The sequence below is a fragment of the Nipponia nippon genome, unplaced genomic scaffold, assembly GCF_047370975.1.
Source record: "Nipponia nippon isolate SJK-2023a ecotype South Korea unplaced genomic scaffold, ASM4737097v1 scaffold_7, whole genome shotgun sequence".
In the NCBI taxonomy this organism is placed as follows: domain Eukaryota; kingdom Metazoa; phylum Chordata; class Aves; order Pelecaniformes; family Threskiornithidae; genus Nipponia; species Nipponia nippon.
The window spans coordinates 32,296,664-32,324,220 of NW_028262391.1; the positions used below are offsets into that span (position 1 = coordinate 32,296,664).

Genomic DNA, 27,557 nt, shown 5'->3' on the forward strand with positions numbered 1-27,557 from the left:
GCTTTCTGAATTTATAGATGTTAGCCCCTGCAGCCTTCTATGGCAGTATGTTCCAAAGGAAGGAATATTGCCTGGAAAAGTACTACTGCTTTTGTGTAATTTGTGGCTAATAACATTATTTCAGGCCCTTGGGTTCCTGTTTTATGACAAATCATGACAAATTTTTCCTTATTCACATTTCCCAGGCCATGCTTTTACAAACCTCTTCCATCTATCTCCCATATGATTTCTCGGTTGATGAATCCTATTCAGTCTTCATATAGAAGCTGCTCCATACTTTTAATTGTACTTTGTGCCCTTTTCTATTTAATTTCAAATGCTTTAACTTGTTTTTTGAGATCAGAACTACACCTAATATTTCAAGACCTACGTGGCCATGGGTTTAGACAGTGAGATGATAAGGATAGTTGTCATAGTGTTTATTTTGTAGTTGTTTGTCGTCTTGATCGTTGTAGAGCATTAGCTCTTGTTTCCATAAACCTGAGTTGTGCATGCTCGAAGCACTGTGCATGTCTCCCATTTCTTGGGTTCTGGCTCCTCTGCTTGCCAATGTATGCTGAGGATTCTGTGGAGGGGAATGGTAATGCTTGTAAAGCGTACCTGTCTCTGGAACTCTCCTGAACTTCAGTTATTTTTATATGCTAAATTGTCCATTATAGGAAGCAGATTGTCCAGTCATTGGAAACATTGCTGGTTTTCTCACAATGTAAGTCATCTCTGGCCTCAAATCCCTACCACTCCGGACTCCCTTAAGAGCAAAGAAATTGAGGGTTATAGAGGCATGAAGGCTGAATTCTCTATGTGTGGAGATGAATGAATGACTGTAGAGATCTACTATTTTAAGGGTGAGTCTTGCTTCATTCCCCAGCCCCCCTTCCAGAACAAACGTGGTTCTGTTGTGTTGTCTGGCTTAGGATTTAAGGAGTCCATCCAGCACACTTCCAGCTCTCTTGTCTTGTTGCCTTTTAAAGGCAGGTCCATCCACTGGCTGCCTTGCTGTAACCTGTGCAGTGAGGAGAAGGCTCTGCCTTTGCAGTTGGATGCTCCCTAGGATATGGCTGAGTTGCTGCACTTGTCAGTTGGGGCTGGCTCTGAGGCTTTAAGCACCACTCCATAGAAATGCCATTTCTAGAGAATATGTCTGATGTTTGCTGTTTGCATCTCATCTGGAAAACACTCACCCACAACTGGAAGAGTGAGCTTGGTACTGAAGTTTGAGCTGAGCTGACTCCCAGGAGTTACTTGGTTAGGAAGAACAAAGGTCTGAAAGCTCTGGAAATGAGGGAGCCTTTGGTGGGAGTCTGTTCTGGAGGGTGAAATTCTGGCAGGTACTCATTAATCAGTTGATGTGCACAGCCAGGGGTTCTCTCCTCTTTAGCTCGGTCTGAGGTGGAAAGCAAAGATGTCCTTGCTCTGGTCATGGAATAGCTTGGGAATATGCAGTGTAGACTTGCATACTCAGGTGTAAGCAACAGGATCCAGGCTGAAAAAATGGGCTTGCAGGACTGTAATGGGCAGGTTGGTGTGGGCCATGCCCCACCAGTCTCGTTTTGATGTATTTTCGTAAACCCACAGCAAGTGAGGGCACTGCTTCTACGACACAGTGAAGTTCTCTTCTGCATCCCATCCTGCCATGGGCTGTCACTTCACTTGTTCCTCTGAACCTCCCTTTTCTGCCTGCATGCCCCCAGGCATCTTTGGTTGTCAGCAACAAGGGATCAGGAGAGAGACAACACTGGTGGTGTGCCTGCAGGAGACCCTGGGCAAGCCGTGACTGAGGTGGGACTTCTCAGAGTCACCTGAACGACTTCAGTGCAGGATTCCCTGTGACCTGAGTGGGATGGCAACCCAAAGGCCACCTGGGTACATCTGAAAAAAACTCACTGTAAATACTGTCACCCTGGGGATAAATCTCTACAAACACACCCAGAAATAAGGTGCTTAAGGTGGCGTCCAGGACATCCTCATGCTGTATGCATGCGACTATCAGGATGTGATAAATGTACTGATCCATGGAACTGCTAATATGGCTAAAAGCTGTAACACTTTCTTCTGTTACCTGTGGTTTGCTCTGTTCCTTGTACTTCCATCAGCAAGCGAGATGAGCAAAGACTCCCCTTTATTTTGTTCCAGGTGAAGATATTCACACGAGCCTTTATGGAGCAGCTGTAGATGTCAACATCAGGCTAGACAGGAACTCCTTGACAGTTGAGAAGACTTACCTCACACTGTCAAACCACAGATCCGTGGTCATCCACAATCGGAGTGAAATCATAGCCCACTTCCAGTGGAAGGCTTTTGTTACTCAGGAAGAGGAGGATCAGCAGAAGCTGAGGTTTGTTTGAAAGATTCATTTCAGTAAGTTACACTGCTGAAGGGTAAAACTAACGCGTGATCTCAGAAGGGTGTTGGTGCTTTTGAGTGGTTTAGGGCAAGTAAACCATCCACAGTGTCAGGGTATGTGTCACTGAGCTTCAGAGTAATGGAGCTCAGCACTTCCCATTCCAGTTCCACCCGTACTCCAGCTGAGGATGATGTTTTGGGGAGGAAAGGTTCGTTGCAATGACTGGATAGCAAATTCGTGTTTTGTGGGAGCACAAACCACTGAGGTCCAGAGATTCCTGAGCTACAGCAGGTCCGTGAAGCTGAGGAACGTGTCAGCACTTGTTACCTGGGACTTAATGTAGCTGCAGGTAATATAGCTATTACAATAGTCACTGCAGTTTCTTCCACTCCAGCTTTGATAAGGTGGTAGGCTCCTTTTCCAGCAATGTGCTGGTAGAGTGCTTCATTGGCCCAGAAAGTTGAGGCCACCCTGCTGTAGGGTGTTGAATTGCCTTGCACTGTCCTGGTTTCCAGCACAACGAGGTATTTCTGCCCTTCCTTTGAGGCTGGGGAGAGTTTGGAGGTGGAGGGTTCTGCAGGGAAGGTAGGGCAGCACAAGACCTGGAAGTGCATTTGGGCTTCAGCAACCCGTGTCTTCATGGTGGTGAGAGATGGGTCAGGATCTTCAAGGCTGTCTTTGGTGAAGCTTTGAAATACCCATTTCAGGCAGCAGAGAAACACTTACAGCCCAGGGCGGGTGAATTGGAAATTACACTTAAGAGCTTGGGTAATCCTTGTGTGACTTTTCAGACTTGGATGGATGTAGGTATATAGGAGTTAGTCTGAACCCATAGCTGATCAGGAAACTGCCTTAAACTGGAGCACTTTTTAAGGGCTTATGAGCAAATAAAGTTCAACATAATTAGGTCAGAAATGCCTTGAAGGTCAAAACTAGTTTTCCACTGTTCTCTATTTTTAATTACACAGCACGTGACTTCTCTGCAAGCTCAGTGTGTTAAAAGAAAATCTCATGACCTTCTCTTGGTACTTCCCTGGACCATTCCTCTACCATCTCTTCCCACCTGCCTTTCTCAGACTGGACCCGGGGTGATCCTCTTTCCCCCCAGAAGCAACAAGGTTTCCCCACAATACACTTCAACCTGATTTTTTTCCAGTTACATTTGATCTTGTGCCAGTTTGTGGACACGAAGTCACTGACCAGGATGTTTTGTTCTTCCTTACTTGCAATCTTAGGGATGGTCATAGCTCCAAGGCCACTGTCCTGCTGTCAGAGAAGCTTTTGAGGTCTTGGAGCAGGGAGGACTTTTTCATGGGAGAAGGCAGTGCAGGACCCCACACTGGGATGCGACCCAAAAAGACCTGGATTGTTAGAAGGTCTATCCAGGTGTTTGCCCTGTCTCCCTCCTGCAGGACTTTCTGGGTTGTAATGGTGGAATTGTCATCTGTTGACGGAGGTTGAGTTGAGGGTTGCTCATCTCAGTGGCTGGAAGCCCCCCTAATGCACAGCATTCTAGGTCAGCCGTGGAGAAACATTTCCTATTGCACTCTACGGGGAGCTAGCCAAAGCAAGTATTTTTGGCGCTGGTGACGGCATTTGCCCGAGGCTCTGTCTGTGTGCAGCTAGTAACATCCATGACTATATTTCCTTTCCAATTGTATTTGAATTTAGCTGGGTGATGACCGCTATCCTGTTTATACTGTATTGCCTCGATTTGCTGTGTATGGAGCCTTCCACTCATCCCCCCAGAGTTGTCACCTGCTGGTTCTTCATGGCCAGGGGACTGGAGCGTGAAGGGGGGACAGCAATATGCCAGCTAGGAAGCAACTTCTCCGTGGCAGTGTTCCCTTCTCATCTCTTGGTTGTGATCTTTAAACACTAGAATGATTTCTGCTACAACTACCAAGTAAGGGAAAGATTAACTGTGTCAAAGCTCTGCAGAGAAGGCCAAAAAGGAAAAAGATAAGGTGGTTCAAGGTTAGACTTAAGGGTTTGGACTTAGAGGTGCTGGTCCTGACTTCTTTATTGGGTGATGCTAGGCAGAGTTCCTTCCTTTCTCAGGGCCTCTGTTTTCATGCATATAAACCCATTAATTACACTGAGGTGATATGATGCCTGAATTCATTAGTTTGCTTTTAAAGTGCTCTGGGATCCTCTGGTGGAAGGCAGTGTGGGGAGCAGAGAGGGAACATTGTTCGCTTATCCAAAAGTGAAGAAAAAAGAGTGATGCTAGTAATCTGCAGCTGAAACCCATCTGCTTCTTCCCTTCGTAGTGAAGCACTGCAGTGGGTGCTCCTTCGTCTTCATTATCTGCCTCCCACAAGCAGCTCTATGGTAGGAAAAGCCAGTTGAGGTTGTTGGATTCTCCATCAATTGTGGCAGTGGCTTTGAGCCAAGTCACTCTCTTGAGGGCTGCTAGCTTTCAAAAAAACCTTTTCTTAGCTCATAAGCGTGGGGTAAAGCTACCTGCCACGCCAGTGAACAAGTGATCATCTGATCCATTTGGGACCCCATGGCTCGGGGTCAGCCCCTTGCTGGGCTGCTGCTGCTGCTGTTCCTCCCCAAGTGCGTTGCTGCCCCTGCACTTACATGACAGTCTCTGCAAATATGTTGCTTATTAAATTATCTGCTTGGTTTGTCTCTCCCATGGCTGCAGGCTGTGTCGCAGGCTGCAGAGGCAGGAAGAGGATGAGACGGATTATTTTCTCAAGGAGTGCGCAGTGGACCCCACTCTCCGAGAACGCCTTTCCCTTCTCTCCCGCACCTTCCAGAACCAGAGGGCAAAGGTGCAAGGAGACTCCATGCTTTTTTCCGATGATATCTTCACCTTTGAGCCGGTGGTAAGCAGTAGCTGAGAACCTCCCTTCCTCCTCCTCCCTGAATTGAGGTCACTTGGCAGATCCCTGCATCAGCTGGCTTGATGTGTAAAGAGAGAAAACATCAGGTTTCTAGTGAGGATGGGAGAGCTTGTTGCAAAAAGCATTTCTGAACTGTGGCTCCTGACAGGCAGCAAGAGCCTGCCTAAAGCTGAGCCTACTGCAAGGGCTATAAGTAAGTGTCCTTACAGTGGTCAGAGGTGTCGATTATTATATGTAAGGGCACACTTTACACATACTGTATGGGGATTAACAAAGGATATTAGAGCGCTGTCAGTTCACATATTGGCCTGAAGAATGAAATGGTCCTCTGTGGAAAGGAGGCCAAACTCAGCCCAAGTTTAATCATGGAAATACCAATCCCTTCACATAACCTGGACTTACACCATGTCCGAATCTCCCTGCCAGTGTCATCTGTAAGCCCGGACACAAGACTGGCAGGTTTAAATGGGCTTTTTGAGTTGTACTGCACATAGGTACAGAAATTTTTTCTTTTCTGTTTATGCAAGCAAAACCCCATGTCCTTCAGTAAACCAGAGCTCTGATTCTGAGTATTTGCATAGTCTGAGACGAAGAATACCTGCTGTCTGAGCAGTGCAAAATCCCTTCTCATCTTGGAGTAAACCCTAGAATAAACCCAACCTTTTCTTTTTTTTTTTTAAATAGGTGAACTAATTTTTTTTTTTTTTTTCAAGGGAGGGGATCATGTTCTCTTCTTGGTTATTCCTATAGCCCGTATAAGGCTGAGAGCCACCAATGTCAGCACAACTGCAGTTTCACACCACTGTAGCAGCATGGTGTGACCAAGAGATTCTGTCAGAGCAGTAGGAATATTGTAGAGTGGGAGCTGATCAGCTGAGCATTAAGAGCATCCTGCAGTGCATTAGAGCTGATTTTGGAGTGCGTCCCAGGGCTCCTGCTTTGTCACAGTCGGACTATGTCTCCACAACTAGCATATCCCACCCTTGTGCTCCTGAAGTACGTTAAGGTGAGGTGCAGAAGTCTGGCTGCTCACAGTACTGAGTCCTGGTACTCCATGTAGCGATGTACGGACATGAACCGTAGCCTGGCCTCAAGTCTTGAGTGGAAACTCTTCCTAAATGGCTATGTTAATGTTACACAGTTTGCTCCAGGACTGAATATAACTGGGCTACTACATGAGTCTCTCCCCATCTGTCTTGGCCAGCATTATTAATCTTTTGATTTGCATAAATTCCATTATTTATGGAACAATCAGTTTCACATTCAGAGTTTTGCTCATGTCTGTCTTCTCCCTCTGACATATGGGTGTCTTGACCTGAAATGATAGTAAGAATTTTCCTCCTCTTTATCAAACGTATAATCTAAAAATCGACTGCCACTGACTTCCATATTCTTCTCTCCAATGATGCCGCCGTAACCTTTAGCTGTGACAGAGACCTTCTTGCACTGCCATGTAAATCTGCTGGAGAGGCCCCCCAAAGCTGGGACCTTGCTGCTTTGCAGACCTTCTGGCCAAAAGCGGCTGCTTTCTTCCTACCTATCACCCGTGATGTCCGAGAGCACCTATAGAAATAATCAAACCCTTGTAACAAGTGACTGGTGGAAGCAATTGCTTCCGGAGGTTAGGAAGCTGATGAAGGATAGTAGTCTTGGAAGCACTTTCTGGACAGGGTGGCTGTGCAGGGTTTGTGCAGAAGCTTTGCTGTGTAAGTGGACCATTAGCTGCTTTTTTTTCAGGTGTTGCTATCTGTAGAAGCTGCAGCAGGTCACTTCAGTCTGTATAGGGTTAACTCTCTGATGAAAATAATAACAAAAAAGAGGAGGCAGTGATTTTGGAATGACCATGTGACCATGAACATTTTGAGCAGCCGTCCAAGCCTGTGGGAAACAAGCTGTTATGCAACTCTGACTTTCTGAGTGCATCTCAAATTTGGTTTAATTTATTTTTGCAAACACACATGATATGTCAGCAGAAGCAGCTGTGATAGAAGCCCAGGTGGCTACCAAAGGACAAAGTCCTTGCTTTTTGCTGCATCCTTCCCACCACAGCTTAGCTGTAAGTCACATTGCAGACACGTGGGAGCTGACTCCTTGGAAATGGAAACCAGAGGAAAGGGAGGACAGGGATTTGTTACCATTGCACTGCCCTTGACAAGTCATCCCTGTCCTGTCATTGCCTGGTAGTGACTCTGCAGTGCCATGTGTTAACTCTGAGCCGATGGAGGTGGTCTTCAAGATATCCAGGTTATGAAACTGCTGCTGTTGTTGATCTAGAGGTTAGGCCAGGAGGTAACAGCGTTGTTTGTTCCTGCAAATCTCTATCTCAGCTGGGGAACCAAGCTGGTCCCCGTCCAAATGAGAGGTTACTGCGGAGCACTTCAGTTTTTGGCAGGAGGCACCATCTCCAGTGGGAGCTGTGGTCTGTCCCACAGCTCACTGTGGGTTCAGTTATTTATGGAAAGAGGAAGATGTTAGCTTTGGCACTGCCTTTCTCCTAAGTGCCCTGAACTAGCAGGATGCACTTTGGATGTCATTTCAATACTTCTGTTGCCAGCTCTGTCTTTGGCTTTGTCTGCTTTGAGCAGTGATTTCCTTTCCGTGGATCGGCTTCCCCCTCTGCAAAACAAAGTAGTGGATTTGGCCAACAGTTGGTGGTGCCCAGCTCTTCAAGACTGGCTTTTTCTTATTCAGGCTGGTGGAGATCTAGCAGATTCTCATTATTTAGGGGCAGAGGGAGGGAAAATAGGATCTGCATGTATTTACAGTTGGGCTCCTGCATAGAGGTCACTTCTGTAGCTGTGAGTCATGGTGTGCCATCCCCTCCTGCATCCCGTTGCTTTATGCTGTAGCAAAGCCAGGGTACAACAGCTGGAGTTTCTGTGCTGTATCATCATACATCCACCGTCTGTATTTTATGCCACCTGCCAGTTGCAGCCTGTCCGAGGCTGACATTAAGCCAGAAGTGTTGCAATATCATGTTCACAGCACTGCACAGTTTTATTTCTGTCCCGGTTAGCATCCTCGGTAGTTTTCCATGCTCTGACTCAACTGCCATCCTATAGAGAACATGTTAGCCCAGGCAGACCGCTGGCTCCTGAGGTGTCCTGAGGCTGACACGCATGTAGCAGTAGCCTGCAAGGGTGGGTAATGAACCATATCCTTTTAAGCAGCAGTTCTGTTTTCCCCATGGGGTAGCAGGAATGTGAGGATCCTCTTCAACAGCCTATTTTAATTTCCCAGGAGAAATAACTCACCATTTTTTCTAGTTTTATAGTCTGACATACAGCAGTAATGAAGGGAGAAATGACAGAAATTTCCCAGAATAGTTATTTCTTTAAAGAATTTGTTTTAGCCATGGAATAGTAGAATAAAGTGTAACTGATTATTTCTTCTTGCCCTCCACTTTTGGAGTCAAACGGTCTGGCTTATAGCTTCACTGACAATACAGGGAAGCTATCTGTGGATGCACTGCCAAAAGTTTCCGACCAAATACATTGAATCCTGCAGAATAGTGATTTCATATCAGGAGCTCAAGAGACTGAGTCTATTAACTGCTGATGCAGGTTTTCTTGGAAGTGAGGATATGAGTGCAAGGCTCCAGTAATAATGCTGTATTAGGATTGTTCCAGAGGGCTGTGCTGATGCATATTAAAGGATGGGTTTTATTGCTAGTCCGTAGGCTTGTTTCCTCTGGTGCCTTAGAGGAGTCTCATCTGACTGTGCCTTGAGATCCAGCAGCTCCTCAGATGCAGGGAGATATCTCCCTTGTCAGGATCTTGGTGCATCACTGAGTGGTTTCCTGGAGCATGCAAGACATCATCCCTGGCAAGGGGGTTTGTGTGCTGCACCCTCATCTGTTTAAGTCGTAAAAGAAGAAATGACATCGGCCCAAAGGTCTAGGCTCCCTCCTGCACTCGTTACTTATACAGTGTACAGAGAGATCCTAGCAACATTGCAGCAATCACTGTGATCTTGGGGGTATTGAGCAAATCATCCCACCAGGGACTCAGCCACTCTGAATAACACCTGCAGGGACTCGTTTCGACTCCCTCGCTGTTTGGAGATGTACACTTGCAGTATTCTCCCAGGTTCTTGCTGAAGCTGTATTTTTCTGGTGCAGTAGAAGTTCACCATTTTGGTGTTCAGTTCGGGTTATCTTGGGCTGGGATCAAATTCTAGCGTCAGACAAATGCCATGCAGTCACTGACCCAGCTCTGGTTCCCCTTCTGACAGCAATGGTGATGCAGGAATGGGATGAGACCAGGACAACTAGGGCTTTCTGTGTCAGGAGCAATGTCTCATGTCCCATGTGGAGACCAGCAGGCAGCCAGAGCAGATTGCAAAGCCCTGATATTGCTCTCCTGCCTTTTGTGCCCCCTTGTCCATAAGCAGAGGACAGTGAGTCCCAGCTGGGGTAGCCAGCTCTCTGACAGGGCCTTGCCTTCATTTGTGAGCTGGTTTCCAAATTTTTCCTGCAAAGATGAAGGCAGGCATGGTTTTCTCTCCAGGAGCTGATCTGAGATGTCCTTCTGGCTGCAAGCCCTGGCACCCAGTGGGATGCAGGGTATTGCTGCTGGCTCTGCCAGGGTCCAGCTGGTTGGTGCCTATTACAGATGTGTATGGTCTACTGGGGGCAGGGGTTAGGTGGGGACAAGAGTTGAATGGGGACAGGTCCCATGGTGGAGAGAGAGAAAGGATATTGAAGCAGACTTGATATTGTACAAGGCAGTTTCGTGGCAAGAGGCAGCATCCCCTGAGAACAGGATGACTGTGGGCATTGTTATCCCAAACCAGGTTAATCCAAAGCTGCAAAGACCAGAAGGGATGCCTCTGAGGGGCAGCTCTTGGTATCGAGCTCAGTGTCTGCGGAGAGCCCAGAGCATGTACAGACACTGCTCTCTGGACTATGAGATAGCATGTAGCCATGTGCTCCTGGGGCTGGTACACCACTGGCATGGTGTGAGGACTATCAAAGGGTTTTACGTTACTCTGGGGAGGAGGGGTATCCTCATTGCCTGCCTTTGACACAAAACTCAGGTGTCCCAAGTTGGTGGAGAACCTGAGCAGTTCAGCTTCTGCATTCAAGGGGATGTAGGCTTTGTAGCCCAAGGCTCCCTGTAGATGATCCAAGTTAGATATTTAAAGTTTATATAGTGTGAATACTCCCACATCTCTCCTGAATGCTTGAGGGCATTCAGGCCTTGAAATTTCAGCCCTTATTGTTTCTGTACATTGGGACCTCCTTGGAGAAACTGGGGCTAATGGTGCTGCCCTGCCAGAGGAACTCCTGGGAGGTTTTCGCTGTCCTGAGAGGAGCATTGGAAGTACTGCAGTACCCTGGATGGACTCTGTAGTGGCTGAAGGCCTTGCTGTGCCTCTGTTTCTGTATGCTGTAAAATGGGGAAGTGGAATTTACTGAAATATTTTTTTTTAATGAAGTTCTCTTTCTATTATCTCCTCCCTGCTGTAGTCACAACGTCTCCCTGTGCATATTCATCGCTGCAATTGGGATTGTTGCTGTGCCAGTCACGTTAGGGGCTCAGGCACGCAGAGTATCAGTCTGTCTGACTGCTAGAGCTTAGTGGGGGAACAGGTAAGTTTGCCGTCCTAGTCCTGTTCACCCACAGCTCAATCGGCAGTGACCAGATCAGAACAGTTGATGTGGGTGCAGCTCGTAGCAAGACAGAGCTGTCATGAGCATCAAGCACGCGCTGTTTCTGAACCATCTCCCACTCTTGTCCCAGCCTCCTGGCTCTGCACCACCTTCCTGGGTTCCCTGCCCTGTTAAGTCTGTCCCTATCCCTGCCTCTGTGATATACTGCTGTTACTGTGCTCCAAAACAGTGGGGTAAGATCACCGTGTCGGTTATATTTCTGTCACAGATGTACTGGCCTTCATCAAATCCCAAAGTCAGCTAAACTCGCTCAGCTAGAAAAGTGCACTGTTGTTAGCAGATACATATTCATCAGGCCAATGGTTCTTTTTAACTTTCTTCCTTTCCTGCTTAGTTTCATTTTTGCTTATGAATTGTATTACGCTTGCTTCCATTAACAGGAGATGTATTGCCTCCGACAGCCTCTGAGTAATAACCAAACTGCCCCGAAGTGTCCACGGGGCCAATATATCTGATTGCGGCACATAAAATAGACCAGTGAGTACCATCAGCCTGCAATCCAGCAGAAGCGAGCAGCAAAACAGTTCTTTGTTAGATAGGTGACCTGAAAGACTGATACTGCTGTATTAGGCTCGAAGTTTGTTTTCTGGCCTCGGTGGAAGGAGGGATGCTCTCTGAGTTTCCCAGGAATGATTTGGCTCTATGAGTCCTCATTCTTGTTCATATGAACCCTGCTTTAGAGCAGCCAGTGTTGCGTTGAATGATGACATTGTCTAAAAATCTCACTCTGCTTTTTCAGATAGATCCCATGGTTTTGCAAGAAATAACACAGTCCCAGCAAATCAGATGCTCAGTTTATGGTAGGCGTCGTCTGTCTGACAGCCAGCACAAACTCTAAGCTGCATGCCCCTGGTAATCTGGCTGTGCACAGCTCTCGTAAGCCTGATTGCAGAACTACAGTCAAATCCTGGCATCAGTTTTCACCCTCAGCCTTGCTGGTCCTGCCCTGTCTCATTCCAATACCTTCTCCCCAGTTTGCTCTCTGGCATGCAGGACTCTACAGAGCAAATGGAGACTTTTCCTTGGAGTGATCTCAGTGGCCATTCTGAAATTGGGCTCTTTTCACTCCCACTCGTTGCTGAACTCCCCTCCCTTTTACTGCACCTCTGTGTTTTGGTTTTAAGGCTGAGGATGCGCTATCCTCCCCTGCTTTGTGCCCCTCCATAAGATGAAGACATCAAGCATCGCCAGCACTCTCAGCATAGCAGCGGTGAGTGTGTAGCTGATGGTGCTGGCAAGGAACTGAATGAGGGGTCTCTGCAGCTCTCTGGGCAGAGGATCACAGCAGCTGGAGGATCAAATGGTACCGCTGGGCAGCTCATCCCATGCAGCACCCTTTAAGGAGAGGCGCAGAACACTGGTGAGCTGAGATGCGTGTTCAGCTACAGCCATTGGGCTTGAAGCAAATGCAAGCAGCTGCCTAGTGCATCCCCCCCCTCCCCAGGGATGGTCTGTCCAGGGTGAGACCACTGAATTCAGTCTGTTAAACACACACCAAGCAGCTGGGCAATGAGCACTGGTGAGTTATTAGACTCTAATTAGCCGAGCCAGGGAGATCTATCATCCGAGTGTTTTTTCTCAGTGGCTTGGCTTAGGCAAGCTCCGGGTGTCATAGCAGAGCTTATGTTGTTCAGAGCACCCTGAATGCTTTTATTCCTGCAAATCTAAGAGAACTCTGTGGATGCTCAGTCCGTGCAGCACCCCTATGGGACCCAAAGGCTCTGATATCTAGCATGCTGACTGTGAGTTGCAGACTGATGTCCCCAGTTTGCTTCCTCTAGCGAGCGTGCTGTCATATAATAAGGCTTCGTCTTCATCTAGTTGCTTGCTGGATAGAAACACGAAGTACATTTGATCTGGCAAATGTGTTTGCTCTAGGTTTTGAGAGGAATCCAAGTGACTTTATGCTTTCAGACTTCCCTTTCCTTATTGTTGTGGTGGTGATGGTTTGTTGGGGTTCGAAACAGTTTTTTCTGCCTGTTCTTCCCTCTGTTCTGTTGACTCTGAGCCGCCTGTGCATTAGGGAATTATTTGCAGCTGCAGCCCAATAACTCACCGTGTCATAGCTCTTTAATTTTTGTGGGGGCTGTCCTTTGAGCTATATAAGCGCTAAGTCGATAGGAAGTATTAGAGTTATTTAATATTTATGCTGCAGGAGTGCCGGAGGCTCCAGTCAGTTCAAGACTCTTCTGGACAAAGTACTGAGGATACCCAGCAGCAAGCAGAATCAAAGCCTCACTTCGTTGATAGAAAAATAACTCTGTTCTTTTCATCTCCTTCTATAAGCTAAATTTTTCATTCCTTGTAGAGTATTATTACAGTTGTCAGACATGCATATATTTATGTCAACAAATGCACAAAGAGACATTTGTAATGGTAGGGGTTGAGGGGATGTAAGTGGTGCCTTTTTTTAAACCAGTTACAAGAAGTGAGTGAGAGCCTTTATAAACCAGGGATGCCTCCAAAAATGAGAGAGCTCCCTGGGACTGAGTGCTAGTGCCAGGACTCTTGGGGACAGAAGCAGAGAGAGAAGACCCTGTGGAAGCAGCAGACAGTTGCAGAAGCACTGGTAGCGCGGCCCAGACTTCAATCTCTGAGCATGACAAGGAAAAGAGCTATTTTACTTCATTTTTGGTTGAAAGAGGTGTGGAGATGTAAGCAAATCCTGTCTCTTCTTGTTTGAGCCTGTGTTCAGGGAAACAGGAGTGTATGCACCTTGCAGAGATAAACAGGACACATCCAACTCTCAACTTCAAATCTTTTGTAACCTACATGCTGGCTGACTGCTCGTGGCGTGGGGCAGAAGCAGCCATCAACAAGGAGTCTGTTCTTCATTAATCCCCAGGCAGGAGGGCTTGTTCTGCTAGGTGCTGACTGCCCCAGACTCACCAGAGTACGTTATATACTTAAATACATGTACAGGTGAAGGGTATAAGAGGCAGCACCTTTGTAACTAAAAATGGAAAAATCCATTTGATTCTCTAAATCACTTCTGATCTCAGCAGAGGTGTTCACGTAGCCATAGTGATACAGGGATATATGGGAAGGTTTGCAGGAGAGAGGTACCTTTTCCTTCGAGCGGCTGGTACCTCTGAAGAAATCCTGCTTGATTTGCTGGAGTGTGAGCTGGCTTGTTTGCTTCTTTATAGACCTAATTTAACAGAATGCCTCTACCAGGTGCTGGTAAGGGACTTAGGAAGTTTTTTTTTGCAGCTGCTTCCAAACTCTTATAAATTTTGTTGATAAGTGTTATTTGCTCCTTGCTCTTCATCGATGCTCTAAATATAGGCTACAGAGCTGTGTTTGAAAACAAGAAATGTAACGTTTGAAGATAAATGGTTTGCTGTCTGCTTATGTTTTAGGAGGGAGATGTCTGGCCAAATTCTTCAGCAGAAATTAATGTGATCTTTAAACCCCAAGAAGCCAGAGTCTATCAACAAACGGTCTACTGTGACATCTCAGGTACAGCTTTTCTCTTGCTTCTGTAACCCACGGTGAAGGCAAGGCACGAATAGAACCAGCCCACTCAGTTCTCCTGTAATTGCTACGAAGGGTCAGTGGTCAGCAGGGCGGTGCTGGCACATGCCCGCTGTCCCTGCGGTTTCCAGGTGGTCTCCTGTGCAAGGCCAGCCCTCAGGATGCCTGGCTACAAGCTTGGATCACTGATCCCAGAACAGCCACGGCAGTGAAGGGATAAGTTTTCATGCCATGAGTTTGCCAGCATTTGCTCTGCTGCGAGGTGTCTGTAAAAGCCAAAGAGCTACACAGCAGAGCAGCTTTAATGGACAAGCACTAAGGCCCTATAGAGCATTTACCTCCAAGATGAGTCTATTACATGGTCTCCCAGACCCTGGATCACCCCTCGCTACCCAGACGCTGCCAGACCTTAGGTGGCTGAGCCCTGCTGAGTGCAGGTGTCTGCAAAAGGACAACCTCTGGCCAGCATGTGCTTCTCTCCTTGTGTGGGCATTGTCACCTTGGGGCTCCTAGTCTATGGTGCGTACGGGTAGCATTGCACAGGGCTTGCTGTACTCAGCAGGGTGAACACCCTTCCTGGAGATCGGAGTCCGAGCAGTCTGCTAGACAAGCTTTATGCTCATCCTGTCTTACGGAAGTGCTGTCAAGTCTTTTTCTGGGAGCGGTTATCGTTGACCCACCCAAGTTATACCATCTTTGCCCTTACAGAGGTGATTGCTTTGCTGTGCTAGCATGGGCCAGGGAATGCTTGCAGCAAGCTGCGTGGTTTGGGTTACCTTGTCCTTCCTCTGCGTCTCTGTATGGTGCTGCTTAAGGTGTTTTTCAAGAGCGCGAGAGAGCTGTCAGATTTCCATCCAGGGAACATTATGGCTTTCCCCATCTAAGGGGAAGTGGTGCAAGACCTGTGGTCCTCCAGCAGCCAGGCTCCCATTCTAGAGGGTGCTGAAATCACCAGCGCAGCTGCTTTGCTGCTTTCCTTGCTGCTCCAAGCTGACAGACACAAATGTCATGAAACAGCTTTTTATTTATACAGTAATTGCGCAGGGTTTACTTGGCAAATGCCACCTACAGTAATTACACAGGGCTTGTGTTAACAAACTGTCTTCCTGCCCACCAGCTGCAGTTATTAGAGCTGTGGAAGGAAAGGATTGATTTAAAAAGTTGCTCCCAAGGGATTCCTCGCTCAATGCTGTGCTCCTGGCTCTGGGATTCTTGCTCTGGTGGTGGAGGCGTCCATCAGTTTGCTGCAGGGATCTCCAGGGGCTGTGCCAGGAGAGCTTTTTCACTGCAGAGAAATAGGAAAACTGCTTGCATGCAACCCTTGAGCTGGTCTGGGAGTTATAGGAAACGGAGCTGGGCAAATGATCTGTGTTTAGACAGAGGAGACTGCTCTTGAACTACTTGATGGGCCTTCAGGAGAGCTTAGCTCTTCCACTGGCTCCTTGGAAGAGGACCTCTAGGAGGTCATTTAAATGATGCACCTACCCCTCAGCCCTTACAAAATACACCTGATCCACTGTATTGTCAGGATGGAAACTGTCCCAGAGTCACGGTCTCTGGGTGCAAAATGAGTTTCTTCTTTAGAATAAAACAACGACCTTTAACTAGGGAGTCAATTAATTTTGCTTCTTGGTTCCTCTAAGAAGTGTGGCTGCCTTCCTTGTGCATTTGCATGCCAGTGACAAATCCCTTTGGAGTGTGATGTGCAGGTGGCATGCCTGCCCCTTGCTGGGAATATTTGGAAGCTTTGTCCCAGTGCAGCACTGAATTGTGCAGCTGGATCTCATGCCCCACTGGAAAAGAGGCTTTGCTGGCTTCCACTTTTTTTGCAGGTGCCTCCATAAATTGCTTAGCAGATGCTTCTGGATCAGGTGATTTACAGAACTAATCAGCACTGGACAACTTGCAAAGCTGGCAGTTAAGAAGTGGTTTGAAATTTGCTCTTGGCAAATATTTAAGCTCAAAATGAACTTTCTTAGTTATCCATGTAAATAAAGCCATGGCTCTTGAGTGCTGGAAGGGAGCACACGGTGGGGGGCTCAGACACCTAAAATTCATTTTTAGGTTTGTGTGCACACAGAACTGTATTGGGTTACACCTTGCAAAACCCTTTTCTAAGCCACTCTTGTAGGGAGAAGCAAAATCCCAAATGATGATCACTCCCTTGCCTTGTGACAGAACTGTCCTGCATCAAATAAAACTCTTTATTGATGTGGTCAGATGAGAATCGCGTTCAAAAACAGTCACAAAATGTGGGGACATTCTGTGAACAAGAAACTGAGTGTCAGAAAGCAGAAGTTAAGGACGTTGGCAACAAAGGCCTGTGCTGTTGGGCCACCTACAGCCCTGTTGAGTTGAAAGCAAGGCAGCAATGCCAAATTGTACACCCTGCGTGATGTGCCAAGGTATTATTCCCACTTAAGATCCAAATTCTCACTCCACAGTCCCAGGTGTGGATTTGGGAATGAGGACAAGGAGGCTGTAGCCCCTCCATGCCCTTGGTCTGTGTGCTTCAGGACATGTTATGGTGGGAGCATCACAGGGCCATAGCTCTTGAGCAAAGGTGGGATGCTCCTGAAAGCCCCAGCTCCTAGCAAAGAGGAGGACATACTCTTTTTTTTCCTCTCAGCTCTCCTGAATGCTGCCTGTAGTTTAGTCTGCTCCTCCTCCTTTGGGAAGAAGCCACTCTGAGGTTCACCTGGAAGGAGAAAGAGCAAAATTTCTGGAATTTCCTAAAGTTTCAAGTTCAATGGAGAGGTAGAAGAAAGGATGATTTCCATGGACCTTCAGGAGAGGATGAGGACCTACAGGGAAGGGGAAGAACTGCCACTGATTTTTTCGATCACAGTAGCCATGGGACATGTCTCAGCATGATCATGGACAAAAGCTTGTCACTTGGAAATTTTTGCCATTTCCTAAGAGCTTTGATGGCTTAGACCTAGAGTTTTTAATGAAAATTAAGCCACACATGATGCAAGATGGAGAAATCTTTTGACAGTGAGCACCCAATACTTCCTCTTTTATAATATTTCTGAAATAGAAATACACAGCCCTCCAATTAATGCCCGAGCTGTGAAACATAACTCTCATCTCTGCTATCAGCTGGGCTTTGGCTGGATCCACTTTAAAAATGTTGAATTCAACAGAAGCTCCATAGCTCTTCCTTTCTGGCTTTGGACATCATCAAACAACCTCATCCCATGGTTGCAAGATCAAAAAGTCAGTAATCATTGAAAAGGCTGTTCCAGGAGAGTTTTTTCAAGTTGTGATCTAGTCACTGTCTTGTCACACCTGGGCCTCTCTTTGCAATAAAAAGTAATTTTGGACAGTCTGGAATAACTATGCAGAAGACTTTTTTTAAAAGCAACCTTCATTCCCTAATTTTTAATAAAGGGTGAGCATTGCACAAACGGAGCTTGAAGAAAAGAGGAATATTTTTGCACAAAAGCTACAATGAGGGTTATGTACAACTTTTGGGGCTCTCTTTTCCTTCTTGTGCTACTCTCTTTCCATGCAGAGTAGAATGGGATGGCAGGGAGACCCAAGCTGAAATTCGAGCTAGGATTCAGGCACTTTGGCCTGCTCCAGTGGTTCAGAACAGCCTTCAGACTGAAAGACCCTGCACTACGTCATCTTGGCAGACTTACGGAAGAAAATTAGCATCTTAGAGTTTAGCTATAAGCCTTGCAGTCTCAGTTACCTTTGCATCAAGGGATGTGTGTATTAGCAGTATATTTGTGGCTTATCTGATCTCAGTAGTGAGGAGGCTGGCTTTCCGTAACTGCTCAGCATGCTTCAGGTGAGGTGTCTTTACAAAGCTGAGCTCTTGGTATCACGGTGGGAATAGGTGAGTGCTTCTCCTCTCTGGAGATCATAAAACCCTGTGTTATTTAGGCACTGCTGCAGGAGGTGAGCCTTGGAGCACCCAGGTATGGAGCTGTATGTTAGGTGCAGGCAGTGCCTGAGATGCTCTGCCTGCTCTAGGCGGCACTCAGACGTGTGTATCGCCATTAGCAGGGAGCTTCGCCTTGCTTGAGCTCGTACTTCTCGGCTCCTGTGCTGTCATCTCTGATTGCATCAGAACAGACAGAGGATTTTTATCTTCAGCTCTGTTTCATGAGCTTTGTGCCTTCACTGGATGGATTTCAAAGCTCATCTAAGTGCTTTTGAAGAAATTCAGAGATCATGTTTTAAAGTCAGCATCACTTTTCCAGGGTGCAAAGTGATGGCTAAACTAGAAACGAGCCCAAGTGGTTGGTTAGAAACTAGAAACCAGCTCAAGGGCATTTATCCTGAGGGAAGAGAAGGGTCCTGTATCTTCTCTTGGAGCATCCCAAGGGAAGAGGAGGGTCCTGTATCTTCTTCTGGAGCATCTAAAGCTGGTCCCATCCAGCCTGGAGTCAGGGACTAGCATTGAGGCAGCCTGGAAAATCCAGGGCAACAGAGGGAATTATTGTACTGAAATGGAAATTTCTCCCCAGGCCGAGAGACCAGGCTGCCTCTGCGCATCAAAGGGGAAGGCATAGGGCCCCGGCTCCGCTTCAGCTTTGACCAGCTGGACATCGGGAAGGTTTTTGTTGGATCAGCCCACAGCTATGAGGTGAGCAGTAGGGGTTCTCAGGGTTTGGGCTGGATCCTGATGGCAGCAGTGAGCCTCGTGGACCAGTGGGATTTCTGGCAACTCAAGCAGTTGTGGGCAGGGCATATTTGAAATAATAGTAAAATTTGGGGGTTGTCACAGAATCTGGATACTTTTGATGGGGTCTGAAAGGTGTATATGTTGTTTATGAAACCCTAATCCCTGCTTTTTGGCAATCTCCCTTTGAGATCAGCTGGGAGGCATCATGCAAAAAAAAAAACCAAAAAACAACCAAACAAAAACCAAAACCAAAAACAAACAAAAAAACCCAAACAACAACAAAAAAAAACATTCCAAAAAAAACCCCAAACCCTTGACACATGACAGCAACACTGGGTCAAAAAGATAAGTATTCAGAGGCTTTTGTTTCAGCCCTAGATGCAATGCACCTTTGTACTCTGGCTGTTAAACAGCAGCTGGAACAAATTTACCATGTTTGAACTCAAGTCCATTGCAAACGGTTTTCAGTTAAGTGTATCCTACCAATTCCTGGGAGTCAGAGGAAAGCCAACCAGCCTCCTGGCTCAGAGCTGCCCCTTGCAAAGAAATTGGGAGTGCTTCCACATGCTGACCAGTCTCTCGCCACACTTCAGAGTTGGTGCATCTCTGGTTCTATAAAGAGCAAAGCATTTCTTGAAATGAAACAAAGGAACTTTCTATATATATTCTTCCCCCCAATGGTGTCAAGTCTTCTGCAAAAAAATAAGATAGAGCAAGTGAAAAAGGTAGAAAATGAGGCAATATATCATGCCAGACACTTTCGAAAGCTTGACTGTGGCGGGGAAGGACACATTAAGGTGTTTTCTTACCAAAACATTGTGTGCTCTATGCTTTTTTAATGCTGATACTTTGATTCTCTCTATATCAATTTATTATATTCATTACTTGAGAAAATGTGAATAAGTAGATGATGCTGTTAGTGCTGTCCTAAGCAGCTAGACTGGAGGTAAACCTCAGCTCAGCATAGGATCCCTAAGTGCAATTTGTAACTAAGGTGTAAAACACATGAGAGGAGAGAATAGTTTTCAAGTTACCATTGCAGAGTTTGAATACATTAATATTTTCAACAGCAGCTGCAAAATTAAAAAGTAAGGCACATCTCTCTGCTGCTGTCTCAATTTTTCTGACAGGTTTTGCAAAGACAAAAATTAGGGAAAAGAAATCCAAAGCAGATAGTAAGTCCATGGAAATGGTAGGATCTCACCCTGCAGCAATCAGAAACTTTACACATTTGCTTTGGGGTAGGTTTGTTGGTGACTGACAGCATGCTGGTACTCACGGGCAGATGTGGGCATTTCTCGCCCAACACGAAAAGAGCTGAATCTCAACAAATGCTGTGGGATTGTGTCACTTGTTCGAGGCAGTAGGTCTCTCGAGTGTTCAACAAAATTCGGCTTGGTTCTAAATTTGCAGCTTATTCTAATAACGATAAAATCTTAGATGGTGGCTGTGAATATTCAGGAAAGAAAAATACTTTGGAATAGGTGGAGCTGCTATGCACCTCATGCTCATCCTTTCCTGCCATGTCTGTTTAAGCAAAGACTAATAAACTATCATGTTAAAGAAAAAATTAAAAGAAAGCTAAATTATATACTGTAGCAGAGTTGGGGGGTGCTTCTGAAGTTGGTTATAGTGCTGTCCTGAGGTGTCTTCTGCATGCAATAAACTCATTGGCTGCAATGGAAGCTGAACGTGTTCTGCCCTTGGCAGGATCGGACTCGCCTGGAGCCGAAGCAGTTGTGTGATGATTCACTAGTAATGCTGCAACCACCCTTCGTTGCTCATAGGGACAGGTCTGAATCAAGTTGGTGATGCTGAGCAGGTCCTCTGCACTGCAAGCTGAAGTGGACTGCTCTGTGTCAGTGGAATAAACCCAGAGTGACTCTGTTTATATGAAGTTATCACTGCTTTGCATGAAAAAACCCGAAGGCAGAACTTACCCTGTTGTATTTTCTTTGGCTTCTGCCAAGCAGCAGCACACAGCATCTTCTGTCTTTTACAGATGTTAATTGTTTAATCAGAAAACAAATCAGCCTTCTGTAAGAAAAGAAGATTCCTTATGTATTTCCATTTCACTTTTTTGCTGCTGCAGGTGATCCTGTTTAACAAAGGAGTCATCGATGCTCTCTTCAACTTGGTCCCTCCAGATACAGCTCTGGGCTCTTGCTTTACCTTTCTCCCCGAGAAGGGCATCATTTTGCCGGATGGGCTCCAAGTCATCCAGATCTCCTTCAGTTCCACCATCCTGGGCCAGTTCACAGAAGAATTCAGGTTCAGTGTGAATGGATCCGCTGAGCCTGTGACCTTGACTATCAGGTAAGGAGGGTTATAGGACCCTGGTGGGTACATCTGTAGTTATCTCTGGATAATCATCTCCCACCTACCTCATTTTACGATGGAGCAGAGAAAAAAGGTGTTGTCTAAGGTCTTAGTTTTGGCTCTGATTCTAGCATCCCCACACTAAGAGCCAAGGCTTTTTAACCTTGACTCCAGTTTGAACCTTGCAATTGCAGCAGCAAATGAAGTGTAATTGTCTGCGAGAGGAAATCATAGAATGGTTTGGGTTGGAAGGGACCCTTAAAGGTCATCTAGTCCTACCCCTCTGCAATGAGCATGGACATCTTCAACTAGATCAGGTTACTCAGAGCCCTGTCCAACCTGACCTTGAATGTTTTCAGGGATGGGGCATCTGCCACCTCTCTGGGCAACGCGTTCCAGTGCCTCACCAGCTTCATTGTAAAAAATTTTTTCCTTCTATCTGATCTGAATCTACTATCTTCTAGTTTAAAACCATTACCCCTTGTCCTATTGCTACAGGCCCTGCTAAAGTTTGTCCCCATCTTTCTTATAAGCCCCCTTTAAGTACTGGAAGGCTGCAATAAGGTCTCCCCAGAGCCTTCTCTTCTCCAGGCTGAACGATGCCAACTCTCTCAGCCTTTCTTCATAGGAGAGGTGCTCCAGCCCTCTGATCATCTTCATGACCCTCCTCTGGACCTGCTCCAACAGGTCCATCTCTTTCCTGTGCTGGGGGCCCCAGAGCTGGATGCAGTACTGCAGGTGGGGCCTCACCAGAGCAGAGTAGACGGGCAGAATCACCTCCCTCGACCTGCTGGCCACCTATGACCATGCCTGCTATGCTTTCAATACCCAGTTTAACTTTCAAAGTTTTGGGTTCTTCTGGGAAGCAGCTTTGCCTTCGTGGTTGAGCCAGCGTGGCTCTGTGACTTTCCAGAGCTGTGACTGTTTGCACAGAATTTGGCAGCAGCAGGTTCTTTTTGTGACCCTTTGACCTCTCTGTGCGAGGACCCCAGGGCTTTAAGTGACTACTCATGCTGGAAAAAAGTTTGACTGGAGGCTGTACAGGAAAGGTGTGTGAGATGCCTGCTGCCCAGTCTGGGTACCCAGGAGCTGGAGTGACTCCTGCTTACAGGTAGCTCATTCCTCCTTGGGCCATGGCAGACAGTGTGATAGTATCAGCTTTGGGCAGTAGATGGTCTGGGACATCCCACCTGAACACACAGCAAGGCCAGCAAGGCTTTGGAGATGGGCCAGCCTGGGTGATTCTGCAGCCAGAAGCAGTGTTTTTAAAATCCTCTGTTAGTAATCCATACAAAATGGGTAGCAGCAGCCTCAACATCGTCTCTCACGCTAATGTGTTGGGACAAGCTGTCCTCCTGGTTCTTGTACAGTGAGTGCTACGGTATCTCCTTTCTGCAGCCAGAAAAGTGCTGATGTGGGGGATGGGGAGCTCTGCAGCAAGTCCTGTCACAAGGACTTGGGCATCATCCCATGGGCTGGTGCCGTTGCAACAGATAATCCTCACTGAGCAAAGGGGAGAAGGGGAAGGGGGAAAAAAAAAAAAAAGCTGATGATAGGCGAGGCAAAGCTCACTTCTCAGGACCACAGCAGCATGCAAACTTGTTCCAGCTAGTCTTAACCATGGGCTGGTGGGATAACGTGGTGTAGGCAGGAAAGCTGATGCTGGGTGCTCTGGAGCTTTGCGGCTGGCTGTGCCTCCTTGGCTGCTGCTGTTAGGAGGCACTAGATCAAGGTAGTAAAGAAATGAAAGGAATCTGCAGTCAATTTTACCAACAAGATAAGAGAAATTGATAAAAAAGAACAACAAGGTTATTACTTTGCAAGAGAAGAGTGGTGAGTAGGTCTGTTGACCTCAGTAGAGAAACAATTATGTTGGCTTTGTATTTGGAGGGAAAGTGCTGCTTTTTTTGGAAATCAAGAGGGAACATTTCACAATCAAATAATTTATTCTCCTCTGTCCCTCCCCCAGATTGGTCACGGGATGTTATTGCATAAGCAGGTTTCTCCTTGAGCAAGGGCAGGTCTTGCTAGTTGCACTTATCACAGGTAGAATACAGTATTGCTTGGATAGTGCCCGCGGCCTCTGCCCCGCAATGGCCTCACTGCTGGGGAAGGAAACAGCTGTCAGTGGGATAGTTGTCCTTTGGCTTCCCCGCAACCAAATGAAGTGGTCCTTTTTTCCCCACTGATGCCCTGGCTCCCAGTGCCCAGCACATCCTCCCCTTCTCTGGGGCCACTCTGCCCTGTTCTGCCAGCATCACCCTGGGCTCAGTGCAGACCTTATATCTCAGTGAAAGAGGATTGCTGGCCCTTTTTTATTTATTTCTTCCCCATCCGTGTACTCTTCCTTCCTGGAGGAGTCCACTCCTCCCTGAGATGGCATCTGCCTCTTTGATTTCTGTCTTGCCTTTTTCAAGAATCCCTATCCAGCCCTTAGCTCTCATTCTCCAGCCCCACAACTCAAGCTGTTTGTTTTTAAATGCCTTTGAGATGTCCACCCACCAGGTGAAGCTGAGCCTCCCTCTTCAGGAGGCTTTGAGCACTGGATTTAGATCTCCATGGAGAAAACCTCCCTGTTCTTCTTGAATGGAGGTGAGCTGGCTGGTGGGACACTGGGCTGCAAAGGAAGGAACGGGGATGAAAGTTCAAGTGGTTCCTCTCCCACCTTGTGTTATCCTTCCTGCTCTGCAAGGACCCTGATCTCTCTTCAGAAATGCATTATTTAATGCTACTGTAAAACACAGTTGTTGCCAAAAACACTGCCTTTTCCTCCATTTTCTTGCAAGCTGTACTGTTATCAGCTGTGGTGCACAGAGCTCTGGGCTGGCTCTTTGCCTGAGCCTTCTGGGCAGTCATTCAGGTTTAACTTACTTGAGCACAGATACGGTGCACTCAGCAGAAATGGCAGTCATTTCTCCACCTGCCTGGCAAGGCTCATCCTTGGCAGTTTCCCAGTGTGATCCCCAGTTGTGGTTGGTTTGGAGGTAGTTTTCTATCGTCTCCTGGCAAGTGCTGTGACGGAAAGCATGTCTGCTCCCTTTGTTCCGTCCAAAGTAAGCTGTTAGGGCTTGGGAGGTTAGGTCTGATTACGCGAGGTCCTTGGAGAGGGAACTTCAGCAGCAGCAGAGATTTGCTACCTGTCTTATTCTCAGGAACTGATTCAGCTCCAAGAATTGAGAATTAGCGTTGGATTGAAATTTCTGAAAGTCAGTTTTTGAGTGCTTTTTGACTGTGCAATCAGAAGATGCCCAAATCATAGGTGATTATTCTTTACTTGGAAACCAACCTTAGAAGATCCTGAGTGCTTGTTTCTTTGGTATTTAGAAAGGGATGCTGGAAGCAGGACACCACAGATGAACACAGGTCCCTCCTGCAGGATGCTGGGGTCTGTTCATGTGCAGAACAGACCCAGTGGCAGTCCTGTGAATAAAAGTAGAAGGCACTGTTCACTGTGGTTCGTGATTTTTAACTAAGAGGCAGAGCTGGCATTGATTGGCATCAACCATGAAATAAATTAATGAATGTTGTGCAGCTTCAAGTGCTGATTTCAGTGGATGTTGGTGAGTTTTGAAGTTTGGAGCCTGTCTGCTGAATTTAAGGATGGGCAAGGTGGTGTGGTGGGTTCAGGACACCCACGTGCAGTGGTTTAAGACGTGTGTTGCTCTTGGATGTGTCAGCTGGTGCATTGGTGACAAGCTGGTACTTTCCTCCAAGATTCAACTGTCTACCGCATCAAACTGTTGCGGCTCTTCTCAATGGATGTTTGGGTCTCCCCTGGATTCATGCCTCAAAATCCTGCATACCTAATGATTACATGGATCAAGATCTTCTGAGGAAAACGTGTTCATATGCTCCGTGGAAACACCAGTTCCAGCTAAGAAATACCAAAGCAGAGAATCTGTGTGGGAAGGCTAGTTACAATGAGTCCACTTTTGTGTGGACACCTCTGTGTCCATCGCGTTACAGATGGGGAAACTGAGGCATGGAGCCATCACTTGTTCAGGGTCCTTTATTGGGCCAGCAGCAATTTGGGGGCATACCCTGCCTACATGGCCACATCAGCAGCTATCAGCTGCTGACCACTTTGCTTTGGCTGCCTCCTGTCTACATGGCTGCTGTGCTGAGCACAAGGGTGATGGGTTGATTTGAAACACACTGTGGTTCTGAGAGCAGCTTTTATCCATCCAAGCAGTAACGAAAGCTGAACACTTTGCAATTCTCTTTAACCACGCCAATGCCTCCTCTGCCTGTCTTTGTCCTCACAGGGGCTGTGTCATCGGACCGACTTTTCATTTCAATGTACCTTCCCTCCGCTTCGGTGACGTCTCCTTTGGTGAGTGTGCCCTGGGCTTGGACCACAGGTTGAGAGGTCTGTGCATTACCAAAATGGAGCACTTGAACGTAAGAGCATCTGTCGTTTGTGTTCCTCCATAGCAGCCTTCAGGGTGTTAAAACCAGGGCTGATGGTTACTTTGGCAGTATTTCGCCATCATGAGATCAAATAGGACCAAAGGAATAGAAAGTTAGTATTTTCTGGTGTCTCTCATAGTCTGTTCAGCTCCAACCTCCCAATTCTTGGCAGCAGAATGACTGTGAAAGTCCTTGTCCCAGAAGGGCCCAGGGGACAGGACTGCAGGAGAAGGGAATTTAACCCATGTACTAGCCTGTAGCTGCTCTCGGTCAATGTTCCTGTTGCAAGGCAAAGACACCAGTTACCCACCTGACCTTTAGTGTGAGATGTTAATTAGTGCTGTGAGGGCACCTCGTTATCACCTACCAGGTAATATGCCCAAGCAATAGTGCTGCATCAGGCACTTATGTCCTCAGAGATGCGGGCTCCTTCCCTGCCAAAGCCCAGCTCTGCTGACAGAGACTGTGGCTGAGCATCCAGAGCATCTCCATTGAAATGCAGATTCTGGTTCTCTCTCCCCCTCTCACAAAAGGCTTTTTACTGAGATGATCAAAAGTTTAAATGTGAAATCAATTGTGGATTGATTGAAGGGCCATTATCATTCTGTGCCCAGGATGCCTCTGTGTTTTCATGCTGTTCATAGACTTTTTAAGAAAACTCATTACCTTTCCTGAGCTGCTTCCTCCTCTCCCTGCATCACCCCTCTGCCACTTCTTTGTTTCCTTTTGAATAAATAAAACAACAAGAAATGCACCAGGCAGAAATATGGTTATGTAATAGGAGATTCATCCTACTTAATCTGATTTCATTAATAAGGCCTTTTCAGCTGAAGGCAGCTATTGTATTTTTGCTTCTTTTAGCTATGCTGCTAACTGTTGTCTGCATCTGGAGACTTCAGTCTCGTTTGGGATTATGAAGTCTGTGTTTGTCCTTTTTGTGCGCCTCCTGCCTCCCTGCTGGAGTAATTGCTGGAGGTCGGCAGTGGGCAGTGTTGATGGGCATGGAGAAACTACCTGCTGTGTCTGCAGTTGGTTTTCCTCCCCATCTGTAGTCAAATAACGCTTGGTAAGCAGGCGATGGGAGATGTCTCACTCTTGCAGAGCTGGCTAGCCAAGCCAGATGTCCACTCCAGAAGCAGGTTGTGGGCTGATGTCCTGCAGAACATTGCCATCAGGTGTGGTTGTACCACTGGTGCATAATGGAAAGCTAGCATCAAAGCTAAAGTGGTGTAAAACTTTGAGGGCAGTAATCAAAGCCAGTGTGCAGTGTGGATGTGATGTCCCCATTTGTTAGGTAAGGTGAGACAAGGTTCCTGCTAATGTCTAAGCATCAGGCTTGCCTCCTGTGAAGTGGGCTGCAAATTGTCACGTGCTCAGTCTCGTTGCCCCAAAACAGGAGACGCCTTAAGGATCCTGCCTAGAGAGAGAAACTGTATTAGAGCACTTTGCATCATGCTATAGTTCCCAGTTTCATCCATCCTTTTACTGTAGCTTCTCCTTGATGCCAATACACTACTTTTATATACTGAAAACTGTGGGAATGTTCATGGAGTTAATAGGGAATTTTATGGATTGAATTTTCAGGATAAATGGTCTGTCTGGATGCACACTCATGAGTGAGAAATAATCTGTGCTAGTTTGGGGGCATGTGAGAGAGCTCCTCAGTTAGAGAGAAAAATGTCTGGTATTTGGCATCGCTAAGAGTGGGCATTGCCAAGGAAGCAATCTCTGTGATCAGCATAAAAGGGAACTGAAGCGGCGATTAATTCCTTGCTTAGCTTCTCAATTAGCTGTAATTCAGATTGAAAAGAGCTAAACTCCAAGCACAGTTTTATC

At 46.7% G+C, this 27,557-nt stretch overlaps 1 protein-coding gene across 1 annotated transcript in view; it reads left to right on the forward strand.

The window, feature by feature from the left end:
• HYDIN (HYDIN axonemal central pair apparatus protein) overlaps nt 1-27,557 on the forward strand; it is a 158,461-nt gene that overhangs the window by 41,674 nt on the left and 89,230 nt on the right. The window contains exons 8-13 of the mRNA XM_087740958.1: nt 2,134-2,335; nt 5,001-5,184; nt 14,239-14,338; nt 18,835-18,953; nt 21,085-21,308; nt 25,577-25,644. Coding sequence (XP_087597084.1) covers nt 2,134-2,335; nt 5,001-5,184; nt 14,239-14,338; nt 18,835-18,953; nt 21,085-21,308; nt 25,577-25,644 — 897 coding nt within the window. The remainder of the gene's footprint in view (nt 1-2,133; nt 2,336-5,000; nt 5,185-14,238; nt 14,339-18,834; nt 18,954-21,084; nt 21,309-25,576; nt 25,645-27,557) is intronic.